The sequence below is a fragment of the Impatiens glandulifera genome, chromosome 3 (assembly GCF_907164915.1).
Source record: "Impatiens glandulifera chromosome 3, dImpGla2.1, whole genome shotgun sequence".
NCBI classification, from domain to species: Eukaryota; Viridiplantae; Streptophyta; class Magnoliopsida; order Ericales; family Balsaminaceae; genus Impatiens; species Impatiens glandulifera.
This window is the reverse complement of record NC_061864.1, coordinates 58,292,943-58,318,056: the sequence shown is the minus strand read 5'-3', so window position 1 is coordinate 58,318,056 and position 25,114 is coordinate 58,292,943. Positions and strand designations below refer to the sequence as shown.

The 25,114-nt window shown below is 27.6% G+C and overlaps 1 protein-coding gene across 1 annotated transcript; it reads right to left on the bottom strand.

The window, feature by feature from the left end:
• Positions 1-7,710: 7,710 nt before the first annotated feature.
• LOC124932291 (BTB/POZ domain-containing protein At1g63850) lies at positions 7,711-10,797 on the bottom strand. The gene is made up of 2 exons (XM_047472908.1): positions 9,810-10,797; positions 7,711-8,818 (listed from the first exon to the last, which is right to left on the bottom strand). The coding sequence occupies exons 1-2, from the start codon at positions 10,653-10,655 to the stop codon at positions 7,880-7,882; spliced, it is 1,785 nt and encodes a 594-aa protein (XP_047328864.1). The 5' UTR covers positions 10,656-10,797; the 3' UTR covers positions 7,711-7,879.
• Positions 10,798-25,114: the final 14,317 nt, after the last annotated feature.

Genomic DNA, 25,114 nt, shown 5'->3' with positions numbered 1-25,114 from the left:
AATATATAAAAAAAATCAAAATTTCTATATAAAAAAATTTAAATCACACTTATTTATATAATATATAAACGGTTGCTATATTAAATAGTTTAAAAATATTTAATCAAATGCAATAAACATAAATTTTCATAAGTTTCATTTTTTTTTATTTACATCTTTACACGTGAATTATAAAAAATTAATAATCATTTAAATTTTATTACATAAATTTTACCATTAAATTGTGTTTGACATTAATTTTATAGTATCATAATTGTTAAGACACTATATATATTAAATATATAAGTTTGAGAAATTTTAATATTGTGTATATATTCTTTCACATTTCCATTTTTATTAATATTAATTTGTGAAGTTATCTAATCTCAAATTTATTATAATTTTTCTTTATAGAAACTTTTTTTATATACAACTAAAATAAAATAATACAAATATGGCCATTTATTCAAAATTTTAGTTTCGTTTTATTAATTTAATTTAAAATTTTCTTTTTTAACGTGAATTATCAAAATATCTTAAATTGGCGAAAATAATATTTGAGGAAAATATGTTTGTATTTTTTTCTCTTTTGTACATAATTATTTCAACTTTTACCTTATCCTCTCAAAAATTTCGAAAATAGTTTATTATACATTAAAAGTTAAAATATTAATTAAAATATATGTGAAATGTCTTTTAAAAAATAATATTGAACCATATTTTTATGTAACACCATAAAACTCTTGTTTTAAAACTACATATATATTTATAATTAAGTGTTATTATATATATAATTTTATTTTGGTTAACCAATAACATTAATTATTATTTTTATTAAAAAAATAATAATATAATTTTATAATATTTTATAAAAAAAACACATATATTTATAATAATATTATAAATTAAATTAATAAACATTTATCAATTATTTAAAACATATCAAAATATAGAGTTAAATATATTTTGTATTATATATATATATATATAATCTATTTATTATATTTTGTATTGTATATATATAAATAATTTAAATATTAATATTATTCATTAAAATAAAATTTTATTTATAATTTTATTATAAGATATCTTATTAGGTTTTGTTATATAAAAAAAATTAATAATAAAAAAAATAAAAATAAAAATTATAAATGCTTATAAGAGAAAGAGAATTATTGGTTCCTCTTGATTTTAAATCCTCGTTTTCTTTTGCTTCCAATTTTTCTTTAAATCAAAATCGAATTTTTTCCTCTAGGTCTCTTTTACGTCGTCGTCATCCTCCTTCGTCGCGTCGTCGTCGCTCACCTCCTCTTCTCATGCTACTTATACCTAAGGAGAAATGAGAGTCAATTTAAGAAAGACATAGACCTAAGGAGAAAGGAGAGACGAATTTGATGAGAAATTCATATAAAATGTGTAAAAATAAAAAATTGTTTTCTTTTCTAAATCTACGGAAATAGAGAATACTCGTCTTTCTCTTGATTTTGAATCCTCGTCTTCATTCGCTTTCCATTTTTTTCAAATCAAGATCGAATATTTTCCTTTATGTCTCTCTTGCGTCGGCGACGCCCTCCTCCGTTGCGTCATCGTCGCCCTTCTCCGTCACGTCAGCGTCGCCCTCCTCCTCTTCTCGTGCTACCTATACCTAAAGAGAAAGGAGTATCGATTTAAGAAAGACATAAACCTAAGGAGAAATGAGAGACGAATGTAACGCGAGAATTTGATTAAAAATTCATATAAAATGTGTAAAAATAAAAAAATTAATTAATTTTAATTTTTTACAAAAACTTTTCAAAATCTACGGAGGTAGAGAATCTTCGGCTTCCTTTTAATTTTGAATACTCGTATTCATTCTCTTCCTATTTTTCTTCAAATCAAGATCGAATATTTTCCTCTCTGGTCTCTCTTCCGTTGTCGACGCCCACCTCATATTCTCGTGTTAATTATACCTAAGGAGAAAAGAGAGAAGATTGTACAGCGAGAATTTGATGAGAAATTCATATAAAATGTGTAAAAATTTGGTAAATATCACCCTAAATTTTTAGTTTTAAACATCATTATATATATTATCTTCGTTCGAGCAATTTGTATATATTACCGTTAACTTTAGTTTTGGTCTTCCCCATCAATCACAAATTCACACACGCATTAATGTAAGGACTCGCATATGTCATCTACCCTTACTTTTGGCCTTGCCCATCAATCACAAATTCACATACGCATTTACTAAGGACTCACACATGCCATCCACATCGACCACAAATTCTCCCACTACGTAGGGACTCACACATGCCATCCACATCGACCAAAAATTCACCCACCCACTCATAATATTTATAAATTCTCATAAATTGAGACTCGAACTCAAATGGGTATCCATTTGATTGGTTAATGTAGACGACAAAGAAATCAAAGCTTATTTGAAGTAGAACTTTAAATTTGGGTTTGAATCTGGATCTTATATATATATATATATATATTGAAATGGAAGCAATTGAAGCCATCAATTTATCAATTTGTAATTGTTACTAACTTATGTTTGTGTTAGTTCAGATTTTAACTTGTGAACCCTCATGAATGATCTTAATTTGTAAATCTTCAGGTTTTTTATCTTAACTTTGTGAAGCTTCATGAGTTTGTTCAGTATGAATTGTGGTAAGATTCATGCATATAAAATGTTTTCAGAAATGCCTGTACATTATAAAAACTTTGGAAATTTGAAGGTTGTAGGAGGTGATAGCGTAGTAGGTTGGGTTTTGGGATGTCTCGGTACAGGCAACGACCTTTCAAGAACTTTCGGTTGGGTAATGCACTTTTCAAATCATCTACCTGTTTTAAGTTTTTAACATCTATACTATCATTTTCTTGAACATTCTTTCAATTTGTCTTAACCAGGGTGGTTCAATTCCTATTAACTAGAAATCCGTAGTCAAGAAGACTCTCGACAATGCCTACATAGGCAAACTCTATCATTTGGACAGGCAAGTCTCTCATATAAACATAGGAAAGAACAATGGATATGAATTTGGTTATAGAAACTTTCCAGCTAACTAATATGATTGCATGTTAAAGCATAAGTAATGATCAAAATGGGGTGGTAGAAGTATGTTCTTCTGCGTTTTCATTTTTTTCGTCTTATTCTGTATAGATAGAAGATATCTATTGGCCAAACATTTAGTCATTCCTCTTATGTTCTTAACAGATTGTTGGAACTCCCAATTACATGTGCCTTGAACTGTTTGCTAATATTCTTTACAGTTGATGTATGTATGAGATTTAGGAAAATGAGAAACCTCTTTGTATCTGTTTTTCCTTGATCAATGGTAAATTTCAGTTTCTGCCATTGCCCTGAGATAGTCTTTGGGCGAACTTCACTAAATCTACTCCATCTGCTTTATTTTTGTAGTTGGCAACTTTCGATCTCAATGCCTGTTGAGAAGCTTGTGAATCCGCCTTATTCTCTTAAGTAAGTTGAAGAATATTCATTAGATCAGATTGATATAATTAGTTCTTCTTCAATGTATGTACAAGAAGTTTGTTATTATCATTGGCTTAGGGGTGATATAATTAGTTCTTCTTCAATGTATGTACAAGAAGTTTGTTATTATCCTTGGATATCTCTTCATGTGGATGTTACATTTGCTGTCAAGGAATTAAAGGTAAAGTTAAAGATAATTGGTTTGTTGAACCATTTGATTGTTAACTCAAAAGAGATTAAGTTTGTCCAGAGTTGGAGATTTTTCTTTTGCTATGTGATTCTTATATGTACATATAAGTACACTATTATTCTTAGAAGTGATTAAGAAACCTAATTTTGTCGATAGATTAATCTTTCCTTCTGTTTGATTATGAAATAGTTTATCAGTTTCCCGGTCAAGGTGATGTACGTGGCTTGATAGTGTCAACAGATGAACGTCTTCTTATTTCATGTAGAATGGACTCAACACAAGGATAAAATCTTAAACAATGTGCTTTGTTTAGCCCCACCTTCTATGTTTTAAATTTGTTCCTCAAAATGTTAAACTCTGGGATGTTCATGTTTCTACTCATAGGATTTCAGATAATTTGTCTAGTAATTTTGTTAAGTAATTTTTTCAAAATATGTTATTATATACTTTACTGAAATGAAATAGCAAGTTCTTTGTTATCTAAGAGATGTATCTTTTTAACTCAGCTTCAGTCGTTTATGTGTGGAAGCATGCATTCTTGTATGTTTATAATAAAAGATAATGAATGCCTTATTTCAATGATGGTTTATATTAGATTAGTATTATTAGGAATAAGTTGTTGATTTGGAGAGATTTTTTAGGTCCGTTAATTACCAATGATATGGTTCACTCTTCGCCAATGCTGGTGCTCAACTTCACATTTGGGACCCCAATAAGTATTAATCTCTCTTCTTTTTTCCTTTCATTGAGTATTTAAATGATGTGGAGTTCGAATTGCCTGCTGTTTTGTGTAACAGTAAACATGTTTAAGTGGGATAAAGACAGTTATATATGTTCAATTAAACCCTGGAGAACCAAATGTTTTGGCAGCATCAAGAAGGTAGGTATTTTTAGATGCATGATTTAAAATGTGTATTGATTGAACCCTTAAGGTTCTTGTCTTTTTGTCCTTGTCTCGGATATATGACTTAAATATTTTTATTGCAAATTAGAATAAATTATATTGCATCAAACTCTTTGGAGCCTATGAACATCACAGTTGTAAAGTTGTAAGTGCAATATTTAGATAGATTTATTTCAACTTGTTAATATTTGTCGGGTGATTAATGATTCATCTTTGTTTATCATATCACTCCATTAATGTTTAATGGTTTTGTTGTTGAGAAGCTTTCCGGCAAGAATAGTGATCATCTCAAACATATTCTTTACATACATGGCCAGAGTTCACTCAATTAACGGGAATCTAATGTTTCTTTATTTGAACATTAAAACATTAATAAAAACTTGTAATATGGTAATTAATATTTATTTATTTGACTATGATATTATTTTATGAGAAAATATTGTTGAGAAAATTTATGTTTCATTTTTATTATTTAAATTGTCAATAATGAATAGGAAATGTTCTTTTAAATGTTTTTTTTATGATTATTTAATTTAAAACAAAAATTAAAAGGTAAAATTGTTAAATATTAAATGGGTTTTGGCGACGTTTAAATTAATGTTACCGACGTTTAAATAAGTGTTGTTATAACTTGCGCCGACCCTACTTATGGCGACGCAAGAATAAGGGTCGGTGATATTTTTGGCGACGTTTTTAAGGGTTGACAGAAGTCTTTTTAAGGGTCGTCAAAAATATTTTTTGTTGTAGTGTTGTAGTGTATGTGACAAATTTTGCGCATTGTTAAATTGTTAACTGTGTTTACGGGCTATATGCTTATCCGTTGTCCCATTTTTTTGAAGAATAATATAAAAATTAATAATTTAAAATAGATTATATTTTATTATTTTATTTAGTGAATTGAGTGATGTGATAAGGAAGATTAGAAGTGAAATGATATTTTTGGATTTCAATTAGTGTGATTAAATAAATGATGAAAGAATAGTTGAGTTTTAAATAAAATCTCTAATAACCAAAGATAAAATTAAACCCTTACAAAGGATATATGACAATAGTTAAAAACCTTAAACTATCTACAACCAACAACATAAATCCGACTCTGGATTAAAATATCAGAAATTCAAAATCCAACCTCAGGATATACCCGCACTTGAGCACATAGATACTCATTATTTTATATTGGATAAACTTTTATAATAATTTTATTAAAACTATTCTTCGTTTATAATGTTTATTATTATTTTCAGTTTGATTTTGCTTATACTGTATATAAGGCTTTGTTCGGATTGGAGTTATTGTAATAATCTAAAGGGAAAAATGAGTAATGATTGGTGATGATTTTAAGTAGATGAGAATATTTTTGATAAAATTACTTCAAAGGTATTGATATATAATAATAAAATAATAAATAGTAATTTAAAATAAATGATATTTTAATATTTTGGATATTGAATTAAGTGATGTTATTGATGAGAGGATGAGTGAAAATATGTTTGAGTGGGTTAGGTTATTTAAATAACCCCAACCGAACAAGGCCTAAGAGTTGTATTTGAGTAATAGTATATTAAAGTAATTTTAATAAATAATGTACTGGTAAAAATAATTATAATTAAAACACATTTTATTTTTATTATTCTGTCTTTTTTTTTTCATTTTTTATCATTTTTTTTTCATTTGTTTTCTTATAATTTTATTTAATCATTTAAGATATATATATATTAATTATATTTATTAAATTATTACATATATAGAATTATTATAATAACATATGTTTATATTTTAATATAAATAAATTATATTATAAATATGCATATATATATATATAATATTTGTAATGTAATATATATTATTCATAGCATTATTATTTTTTATTTCTCTCTAATTTTTTTATATAATTTTATTTAATAAAATATATATTAAATTAATTATTTATATAAAATTATAATAATAATAATAATAAAACATAAATTCAAAAATATAATTTTTTTTCTTTTTCTATTTAAAAAAATACATTTAAAAAGAGTAAAAAATTAGATAAGTCAATTTTTAATAATATGTATGTTCTATCTAAAAATTTTCATAGTTATTATACTTAAATAAATCATATAATACAAGTATATGTAGTCTAAATGAGATTTATTTATTTGTGTTAATATTTTTTTTACTTAATTTGTATTATTATTTAAAATATATAAATACATTATTTATATAAATAATTAATTATAATATTATTAAATAATACATACTCTAACTAACTAAATATAATAAATTATTAAAAATAAATCAAATTTAAAATGTATAGATTTTACCAATTTAAAATTATTAACAGGAAGATTAACAATATTATTATTTTTTGTTCTATGATTGTGAAAAATAATTAATAAATATATTTATAATTTTTTAAAATAATGTATATAAATTTGACAATAAAATAAATAAAATAAATTAAAGTGAAAGTCATTATTATAAATTATATTAATTTTTTACATTAAAAAATAAAGAATAAAAAAACAGTACATACAACAAACTAATATAAGAATTAAATTATTTAATTTTTTATTTACTAATTTAATTATGTTTTTTAGTTTAATTAAATTTTAAAACTATATATTAATAAAATTAATAAATTCATATATTTATTTTTTAATTTAAATATTTTAAATAAATATTAAGTTTACTTTAATCATAAGTTTTGATAAAAGTACAATTATATTATATTCTCATCACTGTCAAATCGTTAACCACAATACAAGAACAAGTGTTCATACTTCTAATCAATTATTAATAAATAAATAATTGAATATTAACAAAAAGTAATGCTTTTACAACTATTATGCTTCTATTATAAGCAAAAACAAACAGATCTATTTTTTTTTTTAAAGTATAAAGCCAAATATTATTGCATGTGAATAGATGCCCGCGCGTCATCATATCCATTAGTCCATTTTCAAATTCTTTACTCTTTGGATCAAAATAAATATTAGTTAACATTTCAATAAATATTATTAAATTTATATTTTTCACTCATTTTGCTTAAAGAAAAATATTTAAGTTTTTTTTCTATGGACCGTGGCAGTCCCAATAGAGTAAATGACATCCCTTAGTATTGTATGACATACAAAAACAAGTAATAATATAAATTACGTAAATTGCAATTGAAGATCAATGAAGATAAAAACATGAATCAAGATCAAATGAAACTATTCAAACTACAAAGTCTGTCCATCTTCTAGATTGAACCTAACAATTCCCAAATTCCCGCCCAAATAATATCTCCCCGTTCAAAAACGAAGAAAAAAAGCAATTATATTCAAAAGAAAAGACGATGATTTTAGCATTTTTCGAGACTCGGGGTCAAGATCCTCATCTGCTGAGGCCTTTGTTGATCAGGTTCACCATTTCGTCTCCAAAAAGCCCTCCTCCACCAAACCTCGAACCCTCTTTGTATATTAGGGCAATCATCGGCTGCATTCAAAAATCGATCGAACCAAGACATAAAGAATTCCTGCTGCCAAGCTAAAGGTAAAGTCAATATAGTATTACTCAAACCATCCTCGATCAAATGTCGGTCGAGACCTTTCGAAGCTCTCCTCATCCATCCAAAATCTTCGTAAAAGGGAACCAACCAAATCCTTAATAGTTTACACCTATCGTCCTTCGAAGCCAACAATTGTCCTTTCCCGATTCCAACGAACAAACGGGCAGTTACCCTGCTGATTTCGAATCTATGAATCGGAGCTACATTCGTATGGAACTCCGCTATTTCAGATTGCGAAATCCAAATCTTTAGGAAATCATCTGCCATCTGTCGATCAATCAAGATTTCCAATATCCAGTGTAAATTATCGGCCTGTCGCGCGATTTTCGCGACTTCTGAGGTTCTCGAAACGTGTTTCCTAAGCGATTGAAGGCAACCTTCGATGGCTGAGTATAGAGATTCCTTTTTCAGATCATTTTGAGATGAATTTTCTCTTAGCATTTTGGATACGAGTCCTTTCATTTCTCTCCTGGCTTTCTCGTCTTTGCCATCAAGAACTACGTGTAGAAGCTTGAGAAGAACTCCTTCGTTGTCGCTTCCACCATCTTCGTCTGCATTGTTACCAACATCGACTGAAACTCTCTTTAGAACTTCAATGGCTCCAACTCCTTCTAGTCTTAGTTCTGATAATAAAGAAGCAACCTTTTCTTCTTCATCTTCAGCCCATGGAGCTGCTTCTAAGTATTCCAAGCATGATAATACTCCAGCATCAAATCCAATTGCAGCTGAAACCTAAATTAAGGGAAAAAAATAAAAAAAATTAACAGTTCCTTACATATTCTGGTGCTTGTTTGATTAGACGTATACATTGTTGCAGTAGCGTGGACAAATAAACTATTGCGAATTAACCAAATCAAACGGGATTGATCGAAAAACAAACAAAACTCAAAGGGATTTAGTTTATTGCATATTAACTTATTTGTATGAATCTACTTTTTAGAGATTTTTTTCAATATATTCCAAAATTTACTTTGGCACATTTGATTCAACTTATTGTAGTAGCTTATAACCGCGAAGAATAAGCTGAATCAAACTATAAATAGTTGAGCGATTAAGTGTATTAAATTATTAATTAGCTTAATCAAACAGGAATCATGTTAGGATGAATAAGCTGAAAAAATTCAAAGGGTCAGTTTGATTCAGCTTATTCGGTTTAGGTGACTAGTTTAATAAAGTAGAGTTTATTTGATAAAGTTTATCTTCAAAGCAATTAATGTGGATAAACAAACTCTAGGCTATCAAATGTTCCACAAACACAAACAAAAACACAAACAGGAATCATCTTTTGATGAATATGCTGAAATTTTTTCTAAGGGTCAGTTTGATTCAGCTTATTCTGATGCGTTTAAAAGCTTAGAGCTTATTTATATCTCCATAGATAGTGTGTATGATTCAGTTCATTGTTAAGTTTATTCCCTAAAATCACTAACCTATCAAAAACACTACATTGATAAGGGAGTAAGATGTAATAAATAAGATGAATCAAACTAATCCTTAGTGCATGTTTGATTTAGCTTATTTTCAACTAATAAGATATGCAATGCCTATGAATAAAGTGCTACATTAATTTAATTTAGATGAATAAGCTCAACAATTAAGTTAGAAAAGAAAAACTCTTAAATAAGCTTAAACAATTAAGTCTATACAAATAAGTTAATGAAACCCTAAACTAATAAGCTAAATCAAACTAACCCTTTAGACTTAGATATGGAAGAATTGTTACCTTGAGGATACCGAGGACTTTGGAAACGTCTTCCCTCATGAGTTTCTTCCTTAAATCTTTACAATACATCAATCTGAGAGTTTCAATGTAGACCTCGACATCATCGCAATCGGAAATCTCAACAACATAAGGATTCGGACTTCTAGGTTGTTGTCTTGACCAACGTTCCGATAGCTTGACTGCGAAAAACCGGCTATGAGCAACTAAGATCTGTCTATGGACATTCATCGAGATAATCAGACCATCTTTCAACCTCAATGTTAGCCTCGTATCACTCGAGGCCTCGTCATTGAACAGATTACCCGGGCTCCGACAATAGAGAAGTTCCGACAAACGTTGTTGCATAAGGGCATGTTTGTCTTGAGCAGAAATTTGTGTTCTTTGGGTATTTATGGCTGCGGCGGTGGCAGGGATCTGAGATCTAGAAAGACAATCAGGTTCATTTGCCATCATTTCGAATAGGGTTGGGCTTGATCGGGTTTTATCGACCGACGGAGGTGGTGACATTGGATTCAGTAGTCCGGCGGTTAGAGCCGAGTTGAATTTGGTAAACGAGGAAGGAAATGCGGATACGGATGAGTCTCCACCACCGTAAGCGGTGGGAGGAAAGTGGGAACTAGAGTCCATTTCTTTGGTTTTGGAAACTGGGCAACACCAGGAGTTATCTGGGGAAACTACGGTGGGAGAATCGAGTTTTCTCGGTTCCCGATTCAAATGAGAATCAGTGGAAACAGAGTCGTCGGTTACTGCGGTCGCGGAAGAGGAAATGGTGGTTTCGCGGAAACGGCGAGGTTTTGGCTTAGTGGGTTGGGTTTGGATTTTGATTTGAGGGACATTAGCTGCCATTAAAGTATAGTAGTGTCTACTAATAGGGCAAATTTTGTGGATGAAATTGTCATTTAGGGCTTTGCTTCATCGATTTAAGAGAGAGAAAGATGAAAATTAAAAAGAATTGGTGGCGATTGGTACGAGACAGAGGTAAGAAAACAGAGATGGGGCCATGCGGTGAAAGAACATAAAAGACATTGAAACAGCAAATATAAACAAATTGTAATAATGGCGAAACACCGCAATTAATGGGTATGAAGAAGATGGAAGTAAGAAGAAGAAGAAAGAAAACTGCCATTGATGCTAATTTTTTGCCCATTCCTCCTATGTTTGAAAAAATGGGTTGATGATTTAATAATATTTAAGTTGTTATCTTACTTCATATTTGATAACAATAGGACAAATTAAATGGGGGAGGTAGATTCTTATATCACAAATATTATATATTAGAAAATATTATTAGTATTTATGACAAAATAAATCAAGCAAACTTAAAATTAATATATTTATTACTTTGTATAGAAATGAGTAAAGTTACATTATTAGTTTTATTTACATATGTAGTAATTTTTTTATTATATTTAATCTACTGGGGTCAAGTATAAAGAAAGTCTGGGTCTAAGATCAAAAATTAAGAATTCTATTTCACTTAAAACGTGTAAAGACGTTAGATTTTCATATGCTAACATTTTATATAAAAAAAAAAACAATTTGGTTATAATATTATTTTAAAATAAAAGTAAAAATAATTTTGTTTGTTTTTAATACCATTCCATTTTTATTCGGTATAAGAGATTTCGTAAAAAAAATAACAATGAAATAATATAAAATTGTATTTTTATATAATATATAGTATAGTATATTAAAAATTGATATTAATAAAAAAATAAATTTAAAATTATTATAAAATATAAATAATTTATTAATATATTAACATATTTATATATTTAATTGTAATTATTAAGGACCTAAGCATAAAAATAATTCATTCTCTATCTCCGATCAAACTAGAGAAAAATAATCTAAATTGGATAATTTGAATTAGAAACCGCGCAACAAATTCAAATTATCATAGGTAGGAAGAAGGATAATGGAGGTAAATAATATGATGATAAAAAAAATTAACTGTTGTGATATTGTCTCACTTAGATATCAAATTATTGAGAATCTTTAATAATATTTTAAATAAAATATAAAAAAATTAGTTAACACATATTTTTAATACAATTATACCGTGAAAAATATTATTTTATTGAATTTATTACTTTATCGATAAAATAATATATTTTATTACTTTACTGAAGTTTTATACAATATTTATGTATACGTTTTAAGGTAAGATATGGAATCAAATTTTATCGACGTCTTGGTGAAAGTGGTTCAGTGATGATGAAGAACATTAAAAATGCATTGTCGGGCATACGATCAAAATTGGATCAATTTCAGTTTAAAAGTATTTATAACATGGATGAAACAGGGTTATTCTATCGACTTGAAGTTATCGTTCACTAGTTACGAAACAACTAAAAGACCATACAAAAAAATAAAGAGAGAAACACTATAGTTGTGTGTTGCAATGTTGATTGTTTTGACAAAGTTTCACTTTGGATCATTGGTAAGTACTCCTAGGTGCTTTAAAACTGTGAATATAAACCATCTTAATTCTGTGTATCGAATTTAACAATAAGTTTGGATGACTGGCTTGCTTTTTCAAGAATTTGTTACATGGTTAATAGCAAAATGAACAACAGAAGGTACTTTTGATTGTTGACAATTGCCTTACCATCCAAAAATAGTTGAAGGCTTGAGAAATACAAAACTTTTCTTTCTACCTTATAACACAACATTTAAGATTCAACCATATGATGCTAAAATTATTCGAGCATTTAAAGTTCACAATGCTATTAGTATTGCTTGGAATATTGATGTGTAAACAACCACAATTGCAGTGTTGAAGTAAAGAGGTTAATGAACCACATTTTACAATTGTATAAGGAGTTATTTATATTTTACTTAGAGTCAATGATGAAATTAATTTTGACGTTAATGGAAAATAGAAACAAACTACTATAAATTCATATTTTAAAAAGAATTGAATTTTGTAACTCATATACAATAATAACAATATATATATATATATATATATATATATATATATATATATATAATTATATAATTATTATAATTTACATATTACTTGAGTCTTAAAGATTTTCTAATTTTTTATTATCTTATAAATTTAGCGAGAATATTTCCTTACAATATTGGCCCAAATTGGAACAACAAAATTTACTACTTAAATGAGGTTATTAGTTTATCGGATATTACTTTAAGAAGGTTTAATCGTATAAAAAACGTGGTTGTATTTTTTTATGTCACACTTTTTAGATATTTTTAAGCGATTCTTAACATTTTTAATAAATGGACCATTTTTTAAAAAAAGAATTACATTTATAATTTTATGTATTTTAATATATTTTATAAAATTTAAACCCAGGTTAATTTATATATTAACTAAACATGTTACATATTCATTCACACTCAAATGAAAAGTGAAATATATAATGAATTTAACTAGATACATTTTTTTTTCTTTTTCTAAAAAACATAAAAATTTGGTCACTCTGATAACAATATAAATTGTATGTCATTCAAATTAAATATTGTTATAAATTATAATCCAACTTAAAATTGAGCTTGTGTAAAACTTAAAATTAAATTATATATATTTTCATATAAAATAAAAGGATATTTATTTCTAAATTAAAATAGAAAGTAGTATAATAAAAAATATACACTAAAGAAATATTTATTTATATAAAATAAAAGATGAATTTAAACTCTAGTAACAATCTTTTGTATATTTTTCCATTTTAAATAATTTATTTATTATAAAAATGAGAGTGTTTAAGTAAAATAAAACTAAACTTAAAAAATAATTAAAATTATTAATTATTATAAATAAGTATAAAAGTCAATTTATAAAATATAATAAATATTAATAATATTATATATAAATATAAAATAAAATAAAAAATAATTAATGAAATATTTATTATATTAATTTATAATATTAGTGTAGTTGTACTTTTTTTATAATTTTTTTTGTTATTATAGTTAAATAATAATAACTAATATTATTGTTTATAGAAAAAAAGTAGTTATATTATTTTTGAAAAAAATATTAATAAATTAAAAAAATTAAAACAAAATAATACATAATGGAGAAAATATTCATTACTATTATAATATAATAATAACATGATTTTAAAACATTTTCTCTTCACATACATATTTCTACTCTTACAAATATACTATTATTTCACGAACATAAATACATTTATTCACTCTATTATTTTTAAAGAGGTAAATAATTCTATTTGGCTAGTTTATTGATCAAAATTCACACTTGAATCGTCACTTTAAACGGTTAAAAAACTGGTTTAGTTGGTTTGATCTATTGACAACTAATATATTTTCATGTATATCAACAAATATAAATATTACGAATAAAATTCGATAATATAATTCATATCTTACTAGTATAAATTCCAAAACACAAATGCATACATCACACAAAGAAATTCTTCACCTTTTTTTTTCTCTTTTGCACAAGGCCGGAGCTATGTTGCGGGCAATGGTAGGCTGTATCCCAGTGTAAAATTTTTAGAATATTCTCTATATATATCTTCAAAATGTAGCTCTTTGTTCAGTTGGATCTCACCTTTTTTTAATTAAAATTAATTCTATTTTAATTTATTTATTATATTTTAAAATATAAATAAAAAATAATTTAATTTATATTTATATAATTTATTTGTGATTAATTCATAATCATATTATTCTAATTTTAAATATAATTTTATTAAAATAATTATTATTAATATTTTATTTTATACCAACACTATTTTTTAATATACCATATTTATTATAATACATTATTTTAAAACTATATTTATATAAAAATTATACATTATTTTTTTATTAATTTCAATATAATTAATAATACAAATTACTTATAAGGGTAAAATATAAAGATTAAAATAATAATAGTCTTTTAAAATTTTTAATTTTAAATTATTTTAAAAATTTTATAAAAAATATAAATTAATATTAATAAATAAGTTAAATCGGTTATATTGATTTGCTTCCGTATTTAAATAAATAATTTAATATATTATTTTTATATACATTAATATTTTATAACTGTAATCTCGAATTTCTATTCTTTTGATAATAAAATAATATGTGTTTACATTTTTATTTGTATTTATATTTATATTTTTTTCTTATATTCTCACAAAACTATGTTGAAAATTTATTAAATTAGATTTTTATATTTTTTTATTTATATAGTTAGTTTTTTTATTATTTAAAACTTAATTAATTTAAATTTTAATGTTTTCTTATCATAATTTTTTTTAAATAGAGTATTTTTGTATTTGATTAAGTTTCGTATATTTATTTTATTTTAGTAAGGATATTCTTAAAACTATCTGATTAATATGTTCGCTTATTACCCGTATTAGTATAATACCTATAATTTTTTCAGCCCATGGTAAAAAATATTTCAGGATTTGTCGTTGCTTTTTCGCATCTTCTCCCTCTTTTGGGTCATTTTCTTTTCTTTTTTATAACATTCATGACTACCTCCAAATCCTTTTTCATCTTACCATTGATGTATCCAACCTCAAGAGCCTTATTCCCATCACTCTTCAGATGGAGAATGTCCCGTAGCTATTATGGGCGACATCGCTAGGCCGTGACCGTAGCAAGAATGGTTCAAGTAGTGGTGGTAGAAGCGACGACAACCGCAACAGTGACCAACAACAACGTCCGAATTCTCAATAGTTGCTCAATCTGTGGGACAATAGTGGGCTCTTCCTTAGTGGATATAGTGGGTCGTCTAACCATGCCTTTACCCATCCAACTCGTGGGACCTCCCCCCAGCAAGAACAACATGGCCTCAGCCCACGACCTCAACAACAAGCTTATTCAACTACTACATATAATCCAACAGATATCGAAACTGTCATGCACACTCTTAATATTACTTATCTGGATGCAAACTAGAACATGGACATAAGTGTCGCATTTCATATGACATCCACGTGAGAAGTAAATGTGGTATAATTGTGTAATGGTCAATCAATTCCAATTCGTGGTTATGATCACGCAAATATAGTCTCTTCATCCTCCATTTTCTCTAAAAATATCCATCATATTCTCATTTTTAAGTTTTTGGATGGACTCAAAATTTAGAGTTAGGGTAGACTTAAAAAAAAATTGAGGTGTGCTTAAAAAAATAAGGAGAAAATTCTGAATAAAACGAGTGAATAAATGTAAGTTTTACCATTTTTTAATAATTAAATAAACAAACAGTGAAATATATTGATTTTTTAAAGAAATTAGCAGGTATAGTCAAATTTGAACCGTAAAAAAATATTATAATTTTATTTTGGGGTGGACTTCATCCCACCCAAACTCTTACATAGCTAGATTTGTCCCTGATCCTCTCTTCCCTTCTATCACCATTAATAAATTTCAACCCTACTATACTCTTTGTGTATTTTTAGGATATCCATCAAATCACCGTAGTTACAAATGATATAATTTATATTCTCGAAAAATCATTATAAGCCGTCATGTAATGTTCAATGAGACCACATTCCCATTTGCTAAATTACACCCTCCTCAAACTTATACATTTAATTTTTTTCCTCAAACTTATACATTTAATTTTTTAATAATTTTACATCACCCTATTTGGTCAATTATTTCTCCAAACTCGTCTGCATCAGAGTCCACTCCCCCCAATATAAGTTGTAGTAGCAGTAGCCTACTGTTCCGTGATAGTACTCGGCCAACATCCATCAACAGTTTTGTCTAGCCCGAGCAAAACTTGTGTTTCTACAATTCTTCCTCCAAACCCAAATTTTCCTCCATCGAGCTTTTCAAATCCACCTCCATGGAATGTTACACGAAAAAAAAAGAGATTTTAAACCTAAAAGGACCTTTAACCTTATGTCCACAGTTTCTAAATCTCCTTTCCCATGTAAACCTGTGTTGGCCCTTCGTGACTCAAATTGAAAAAAAGGCCATGAATGATGAATATGATGCTCTGATTAGAAATAAAATGTGAGAGTTTGTGCCCCGTCCATGTCATACGATAAATTTAGATTTTTTCTCATAAAGGAAATTTTGTTGGATCTTTTTGAGTGGCATAAAGCCTGTTTGGTAGGTGATGAAAAAATTCAGCAAATTGGAATGGATTGTGGTGACACTTTTAGCCCAGTTGTTAAGCCAACTATTATTCACATTATTCATAGTCTTGCTTTATCTAAAGTTTGACTCACTTATAAGCTTGATGTCAAGAATGTAATCTTACATGGTAAGCTTAAGGAGACTTTATACATGCATCAACTTATGGGGTTTCAGAATCCGACTAAATCGAATCATGTTTGTCTGTTAAAGAAATCTTTTTATGGATTTAAACAGGCTCCATGGGCATTGTACAAGTGATTTGCTGATTATATTCATATTATTGAGTTCTCCCACAATATTTCAGATCATTTTCTTTTTGTTTATTAAAAATGTACATCTATGGCTTATATTCTATTGTACGTGAATGATATCAAATTGATTGTGTCTTTAGATGAAATTCATAAAGTTAGTATTACCCTTCTTAGCTTAGAATTTGTTATGAATGACTTGGGCAGACTAAACTATTTTTTGGGTATCGTCGTTACCTATCACGCAGATGGTTTATTTTTGTCATAAAAGAAGTACGTAGTATAGATTGTTGATCGGGCTGGCATGTCTTTCTGTAAACTAGCATTAACTCCTGTTGATACTAAACTAAAGCTTGATGCTACATCTATCACTCTATTTATAGATTCTTCTCTCTATAGGAGCCTTATAGGGCACTTCAATATCTTACTTTCTTGAGACCAGACAACACTTATGTTGTGCAACAAGTGTGTTTATTCATGCATGACCCAAAAGATGCACACATGCATGCATTGAAGCGCATAGTGCGCTACATTCATGATACTCTTGACTATGATCTCCACCTTTATCCATCATATATCTTCACTCTAGTTTAATATACCAATGTTGATTGGGGTGGATGTCCTAATACTAGACGGTCCATTTCGGGTTTTTATGTATTTTTTGGGAATAATTTAATCTCTTGGTTTCCTAAACACTAGGAAACCTTATCCCGTTCTAGTGTAGAGACTGAGTATAGAGGGGTGGCCAATGTGATTTTAAATCCCATTGGTTAATGAACCTCCTAATGAAACTTCACTACCTAATCAAGAATGCAACTTTAGTTTATTGGGATAATGTTAGTGTGGTGTATCTTTCTAGATACCCGATTAAACATCCACGCACTAAACATGATGAGATGTATATTCATTGTGTTCACAAAAATGCGGCTCGAGGACAAGTTGGAGTGTTACATGTCCCATCACATTATCAAATTTCCGACATTTTTACGAGAGGTCTTCTATTTGTATTATTTGAAGATTTTTGGGATAACCTTAGTGTTCGAGGACCTCCCGCTTCAGGGTGTGTGTTAGAATATATTATATTATTAATATAATATAATACATTATAATATATTTCATAGATATATTTGTTATAATATATTTATTAGCATTTTCTAATTAGACAATATTGTATATATAGCTAACTAGTATATTGAGTTATGTGTTGAATAAATCTCTATCACTTTTTACTATTTTAAAGAATATTATTCTATACCTTATATATTTATCCAATCATAGGCCATGCATCTAAATGTAATTCTAACATAAACATGTGTCTAGTTTTGTGTCAATATGTTCCTAAAGCACACGTCTACGTTATTGTCATAAGTTTTAAGCCTGAAATAAAACAAAATTACAACTATTTGTATGCGAGTATCGAAGCTCGAGTAATGGTACATATAAAAAAAATGCTGGATTAAAAAGAAAATAAAATCCAAACAGACCCTTATTCGATTTTTTTTGTTACAAATAATATTTTTGGTGTTTATATATTTGATTTTAGGATTTTTAGAATTAATTAAAAAATTTAAAAACATAAAATGAAATAAATGTAAAAATGGGTGATTATTGAATGAAGGTCTTCTTCAGGCTTCATGTTTCTCATACGATGATGATCCTCAAGCTTCCTTGCATCATGTTGGTCCTCAGGCTTTCTTTCTTGCATGATGAGGTTCTCCTGAGTTTTGTAGGAAAATTTTACACATAGAGGTTCATCTTAAATGACCTAGCATGAAGTTCTAAATGCATTGTTCAATCATTTTAAACATAAACATAGTTCATGTAATTAGGGGTGAAAATGGGTAAAATCAATCCGTTTTCTCCTATCTGTATTAAATCAAAACTTAATTTATCCAATCCGTAATTCAAACCATTTTACTAATTAATACGGATCAGATACGGATTGGATTGAAAATGGTTTGGATAATCCAAATTAAAAAATATTTATATATATCAACTTGAAATTAGTCAGCAATTTTTTTTAAATTCGAATTTTTTATTATTATTAAATTTGAATCTGAAAAAAATAAAAATATCTATCTCAAAGTGATGATAAGTAAAATATATATTATATTGAGATGAAATTTAATTTTAAAAAAATAAAAAAAAAATATATTTTTATTTAGATAGTTTGGATAATCATAATCCAATCCGATTTAATTCAATCCGAACTCAATCCGATCCGATCTCAATCTAATCCGAAATATCCAATCCGAATTAGTATTTAGGATTCGAATTGAATTTCGGATTAATCCACCCAATGCTCACCCCTACATCTAACAAGACTCAAAGGGTAATTACCATAAGTAAAATAAAGCATTAAGAGCAATGATAATCAATAACACCAGTCAAGACTATTCAATTGATATAAAGGTAAACAACTTCAGTAAGTCGAATCATCAAAGCATAATTGATTCAATTTATCGTGCAAATCAAATAATCAACTTCATTGAAGTTAAGCATGTAAGCAAATTTATCACAATCATTGAACTAGAGCCATCAATTAAAAAAAAAATACTTGAACGTTGCAATTCAAACACGATTTCATCAATTCAATTTGATCATCTGACCATAGTAATGACAATCAACTTAACTGAAGAAAGTGTACATTGCAGCAAGTTTGACACCTTAATTTTTTTTATACATGTCACTTATCAAAACTTTAAATCAATCAGGCCAATCTAGATTAGCTAGAACCTGTCTGACACTGTAACACATCTAATAATTTAGAATCAAAATCTAAGCTAAAAATTTTGAAAAATCGAATGATCTTAAGTGAACTTGAAGGAGTGAATAAAAAATATTTATTTTAAATTTTAATATTAAAATAAATAAATATATTATATTATATTATATATTATTAGACTCGAAAAAGTTTGATAAGCTATCGAACAAGTATTATATGAGCTCGAACTCGACGCGAATATTAAACGAACTAGCTCGAGATCGACTCGAACTCGATCAATGTCAAACTCAAGTTGAGTTTTAACCGAGTAGCTCGTGAACAGTTTGTCTCATTTGCATTCCTAATTACCTAATTAGGAATAAACTATCATTATGGAATAGCGCAATGATAGGGTGAAGAGATGGTTTTCCCTTCCCAAGATGTAAACACTTTGAGTGATTGATATGTTGATTCATGTTCAAGACTCCTCAATATTGATCAGAGAAATGATGGATCAAGAAATTAGAAATTGGTGAATTTGAAAAAAAAAATTGGATGAACTTAAAAGGAAAATTATCAATAAAACGATTGAATTTTTCCATTTCTTTTAGAGACAAGTAAATAGTAAATTAAATTTAAAAAAACTAAAATATTAAAGGGTCATGTCACTTTTTTATCGTATTTTTTTGGGTGCACTGAAAACTATGCGTGATTTTAATTTTCAAGTTTAATGGAATTTGCTTTTTTAGAAAGATATTTTTGTGAGAGGAATCAATTTACATGATAAAAAAAATTAAAGTAAAAAGTTATATTTTATAAATGACTCGATAACTTAACATCCTATCAAATTTGGGAGAGATGGTGATATTTAATGGAAAGTCAATCATAGACCTATTTCGATTTTAGCAATCTTACGACTACAGTGTCGCCATCTAATTTTTTAAATTTTATTCAACATTAAAGGTGATTTTAATTCATTAAAAAACCCTTAAATACCTTAAATATAATAATAGTCTCAAATATTTTAACTTAGACAAATTATCACCTTAACTTATTAAAAATTCGAAATCAATTATCTTTCGAATTTTAGTTGCTTAAAAAATAATTGCTCATTTTATAAATATAAACTATGAAATTGAGGATGAAAAAAATGAGGGTCTACAAAGCTCCTCTGAGCTATATAACATAGATCCGTCATTGGATTGAAGAATTGAAAGAAAAAAAAGTAAAACCATATATTAATGATGAAAACAATTATCGCGAGGGAAACAAAACTTTCTAGAGTCCTCGGCCTATGAGTATTACGCCACTGCCACCACCTTTAGAGATAGGGTGCATGGAGACACAAAGAACTTTTTGATAGTCGATTATCGTACTGCCATAATGATGGACATCATTGATGTAATTGAAAGGGTGTCTTTAGATGAGACTAAGATTCATGGTGCCAAGTTAAGTTCCAAACAAGAAGACACGAATGTGGTGGACGACTTTGATCACCATATATAAGTTAGTACACCGATAGAGAAGATTCTAGCGGAGGATTTGAAAAAAAGAGGAAGGAAATCCAAGATAAGAGATGACTTTAGGAATTGAGACTAGGATGGTTCTGAAATCTGAACGAAGGATGTTAGGAGAAAGTTAAAAAGAACATTTCAGTTAATTATGAGCGAGTCTTACCCTGATGACGACGATCGACATAAACTTGTTATTAGATATCTAGTCATTTCTTACTCTCTTTTTTCTACAAAGTTTGTCAATGATTGAATCAAGCTGATTGAAAAGGTCGAGAGGGTCAAGAAAACTTAGACGTTGTTCTCTTTGGGTTTTTTTAAAACCCATACAAAATTAATTTTTTAATTAATAATTTCTCAACAATCATATCACTCCATTTATTAACTAAAATACTAAAATACCCTTTATTTTAAATTATTATTTTTTATTTTATTTATATATATATCAATAATCTTTAAATCTTTTTACCAAAAATAATCCACTTCCTCAAAATCATCTACCATCATTATTTTTTTACAAACCCAAATCCGAAAAAGGCCTTCTTTACAAAGAGAATCTTACATACTTCACCTCCATGGTTATTTATTACACTAATTTTATACATATTATGTATTCAATTTCTTTTTTCCACATAGCCTCACAACCAACTTTTAAAGCATTAAGGAACTTTTGATAAATAGTATTATTTGTGTCAGTTTTCAAATCAAGTCTCGATTTTTGTCACATAATATGTTTGTCTATGTATCCTACTATAGTTGTCTATTGGAAAAAGTTGACATAAATGACCAGAAGACAATGGGTATGGTGTCATGCCATATTTAAAAAAATAAAAAGAAATGTCTGTCTATGTGCTCCTTTTAAATAATTAATTTTGATGGAAGGGTAAAAAGTCATATCTTAAAGCATAATTATACTTGGTTTTCTTTTTTTAAAGGGTATAACGTGAAAAGCAGGGATTTAACCATTGACCTTCATTTAAAAAGTAAATATAAATGTTTTTAATATAATAAATCTACTTTAACTTTTGAGTAATTACCGAAACAAAAAAACCTATGAGAATCATATTAGCCACCACGAAATTAAATTGGTAAGGTGTTGAAAGAGCAACAATTTAGAGATGTAAGAGAAGATAATGATCGATATTCGATAAATAGTAATAATATTTTTTAGAATGGTTAAATTATAATGAAAATGATAATAGTTCTTTAATTAAATCCTGACATAAGAAAAAATAAAATGTCACTTAACATAGGAATAAAAACAAAACACAAACACATCACTAAACAACATATTATCAAACTTGTAGATTCTCGAAAAGGAGATTAATTTCCTGTTCGAATCTATCGATTTTTCGAAACGAATATCAGAAATATAATAATAATAATAATATAAATGATACATATTGAACAACTAACATAATTAAAGTTCGACGATTTCAACCAAAACAATAATTTGAATGGTTACCTAAAAATCAAGATATGCATTTTTTTTTTTGTGTGTGTGGGTGGTGGGGGTGGATAGAGATTCATTCTTAGCTTTCATTTTCTCCATTCCTATGCTTTTTAGCATCAATACGAACCATCGGATTAAGAAGACTTAATTTAAAATAAAGAGACAACAATACCTTTTTGAAGAACTTAAATGTTCAAATTAAAGAGACAACAGTACCTTAAAGCATCAACTGTAATTCACTATAATATTTGTAAATATTTTCTCCTTTAATTCCAAAAAAGATATATATATTTTTAAATATTATATAGTTAGAATATTATATGATCATTTTATCCTAAATAGTCTAAATAACAACTTGATTATACTTTTGTTTAAAAGTAGAATTCAACAACAACAAGGCTAAATCGTTTAAAAAATATATATCTTGAATTGGGCCAGCCTGTAAAATAATATATATTAGACGGGTCTGTAGTTGTACTCCTTTGTCATGTCCAGACCCTCATTCATACATATACTCACTGTTTAAGTTTGAAAGTAATAAAATTTAGGGTTTATAGACTATTTGAATAATCTTGAGAAATAAAAATAATAATAATGGATGATAATTTTAAAGATAATAAGATTTAAATTATATTGATATATATATATATATAAATAAAATAAAAAATATTTTAATATATTGATTAATGAGTTGAGTTATTTGAAAGAAAGAAATAAAATAATGTTTTGTTTTTTTAAGTTATTTAAATAACTCAAAACCTAACCTAGAATGATTAGAGCTTTTTAAAAAAAGAAAGAAAAAAAATGAGAGCTTATTTGATGTAAATTTATTTATTTTTTGAAAAAATATGTGCTCTTTAAACATTTTATATCCATTGTGTGTCAATTTTTTCTTACATAATTTTGTTTTTAATTTAGAAAATTATTTTTTAGGGTAATTCATATAATACATAAAATAACGATTGCATTTTTTTTTAAATATTACGATTTTACATGTGTTTAACGATTCTGATTTTAGGCAAATTCTTAAATTAGTAAAATTATTACGATTTTAATTTATGAGATTAAGATTTTATTATTTATAAATTTATAAATAATTTTGATTTTATATAAATAAAGTTAATTTATATTTATATTTTTTATAGAATTTTTTTTATTATTTATTAAAATAATTGAACGCAATATTTTGATTTTGTAATTATGATTTTATTTAAGTTTAGAATCCTTAGTTTTTCTTTCTAAACTTTTTTTCGTGGAACCAGATAGATGTTTCTGAGTAGAATTAGAATTTAAAGAAAGTTTTTTTTTTAAACTAGAAAATTTGGCCACAGAGACGGGATGAGTGATAAGTGTAAAGTCACACTCTCAAAATAATTATTGGAGGCATATCTCTAATGCGTCTGTTGTTTTGGAGGAATGCTGATTTTTGGTGAGTATGTGGGGTTGTGCAATCCACTTGGTGGACGGACAACCTCAAGTGAGTTTGGGAGGCAAAGCGATGCAAAACAACGTGAGAGGTTGGGAGAGTCGAAGGGTCACAATGGCCATCAATCTTCAATCAACTTTCTTGGAACCCCTAAGAGGGCCTCGCACGCCCTGGTCTGAAGAGGTTATGTGTTGTATTATGAATGTCATTGGTGGTAGAGGAGGGCACTAGAAAGGGGTTCGATTCTCGATTATACTTCGTTTTCACAACCAAAGGAGGGAGATGTCTCTAGTTTGCACACGACTTAAGCATCAAACTTGACCCGGAGTGGTGCAACTATAACCTCATGTGGTTGAAGCTCAAACCTTTGCAAAAGTGGTAGGCATTGGGAGGCGGGCTATTTGGGTAGACTAGACGATGGAGGTTCATGTAAGACCAAGATCTTTTGAATTTTAAATGTTGGAGGTGAGCCCTAAAGTTGTAACTATATCGGAAAAAGAGAACGGGAAAAGAAGAGTGATTGAGGTAAACTTGATCTAATTAAAGCTTTTACGTTGAATTCTTCAGACATCGTCTTAAAACTAAGAGTGTCTTGGACTCAGACTTAATTAGAACATCTTTTGGTATGGCTTCAATTCTCGAAGAATATATGTTGTTTTATGGAATGGATTTAAAACAGCCTTTATCATGCTAATTGATAAACTCACGTAGATATGGATGGTACATGAACTTGATTGTTTGGAATGCCAACGAATATGTGGAATCGTGATTTTTTAGTCAGGTTGGTAATGATCTCAAGGGATTTATTGAGCTTAATGAGAATACCCAATTATTATAGGAGACCGATTATGTTAGAATGATTATGTATCAC

Coding starts and splice junctions, on each gene's coding strand:
- LOC124932291 (XM_047472908.1), bottom strand. CDS start 10,655: ATGGCAGCTAATGTCCCTCAAATCAAAATCCAAACCCAACCCACTAAG. Junction 8,819..9,809: donor AAGTCCTCGGTATCCTCAAG/GTAACAATTCTT, acceptor CCCTTAATTTAG/GTTTCAGCTGCAATTGGATT.